This window comes from Chlamydomonas reinhardtii, chromosome 14, assembly GCF_000002595.2.
Source record: "Chlamydomonas reinhardtii strain CC-503 cw92 mt+ chromosome 14, whole genome shotgun sequence".
NCBI lineage: Eukaryota > Viridiplantae > Chlorophyta > Chlorophyceae > Chlamydomonadales > Chlamydomonadaceae > Chlamydomonas > Chlamydomonas reinhardtii.
This window is the reverse complement of record NC_057017.1, coordinates 946,623-947,906: the sequence shown is the minus strand read 5'-3', so window position 1 is coordinate 947,906 and position 1,284 is coordinate 946,623. Positions and strand designations below refer to the sequence as shown.

Below are 1,284 nucleotides of genomic sequence, written 5' to 3'. Positions count from 1 at the left end.
GTTCTGGGGGAGGGGGGAGGGGGAATGGGGAATGGGGAATGGGGAGGGGGGGAGTCCAGTCCAATCTCAACTTGACCAAGACCAAGGGGCGGAAGTGGGGGGGTGAGCGAGGGGGATGGGGGGCCTGGGCAAAGGTCGTTGCGGTCTGCTTTTGCTTATGGCCCTTTCCCAAATTTACAAAATCACCCCGAAACACCGCACGATCCACGCATCCACATCGCCGCCCGGCCAACCCGCGCAGGTGTGAGGTGGAGCGGCTGGCCTTCAGTGTTCTGTGGGAGGTGGACGAGCAGGCAAACATCCTCAACACCCACTTCACCAAGTCCGTCATCAAGAGTCGCGCCAGCCTGACCTACCAGGAGGCGCAGAGCCGCATCGATGACCCATCCATGACGGACGAGCTCACCGTCAGCCTGCGGTGGGGCAGTTGGGGGCAATTGAGGGCAGTTGGGGGTTGTAGATACCAGCCCAAACTAAACCTAACCGTGGGGGGCAGGGAGGGAGGGTAAGCGAGGGTGAAGAGTTAGGGAGAAACTGCTCTAGGGTTGGTGCTGACATCTACCTCTGCAACGGACTCCAGCGCGCGGTGTAGAAGCCCTGACGCCAACCTTGAATGTACCCCCCTCCCCCGCCTTCACTTCTTAACTATTCATGAGTGTAACCCCCCGGCCCCACACGTGCAGCACCATGAACCAGCTCGCCAAGATCATGCGCGCGCGCCGCGCCGCCGCCGGCGCACTGCAGCTGGCCAGCCCCGAGGTCAAGTTCAAGATCGACACCGAGACGCACAACCCGCTAGACGTGGGCATGTACCAGGTGAGGGTTCGGGTGGGTTACATTCATGATTATTTTTAATCCGGGAAGGGATTGTAAATACCAGCTCAAAACTAAAGCAAGCCGAGCTAAAGGGGAGAGCGGGCAACCGGGGTAGGAGTGAGGGAGAGGCTTAAATGCCCGAGCCCGACAACGTCGGTCCCAGTAGGCGAGGAACCGTCGCAAGGGGTGAGGGGCGTGAGGGAGAGGGGCGAGGCCTCGGTCGCCATGTAGACCGGTGTGGCGATTGAGACAAGGTTTGCGCGGACGGCAGCAGCAGCAGCTCTCAGTCCGACGTCCTTCTGACTGCATGACGTGGCCGGGCCACCCCGCACTCCGTCCCCATGAACAGCTAACCCCAAACCCCCAAACCCCACACAAACACGCCCCAGCATAGGCCACGCTCTCCTCCTCGCTCCTTCGCATTGGGTTCGGTTGCGTTTGGGCTGGTATCTAACCCCCCCCCCCCCC

At 61.4% G+C, this 1,284-nt stretch overlaps 1 protein-coding gene across 1 annotated transcript in view; it reads left to right on the top strand.

Moving 5' to 3' along the window:
* CHLRE_14g613850v5 (uncharacterized protein) overlaps nucleotides 1-1,284 on the top strand; it is a 15,774-nt gene that overhangs the window by 9,184 nt on the left and 5,306 nt on the right. Inside the window, exons 13-15 of the mRNA XM_043070049.1 lie at nucleotides 242-418; nucleotides 684-816; nucleotides 1,048-1,070. Of these exons, the coding sequence (XP_042916722.1) occupies nucleotides 242-418; nucleotides 684-816; nucleotides 1,048-1,070 (333 nt within the window). The remainder of the gene's footprint in view (nucleotides 1-241; nucleotides 419-683; nucleotides 817-1,047; nucleotides 1,071-1,284) is intronic.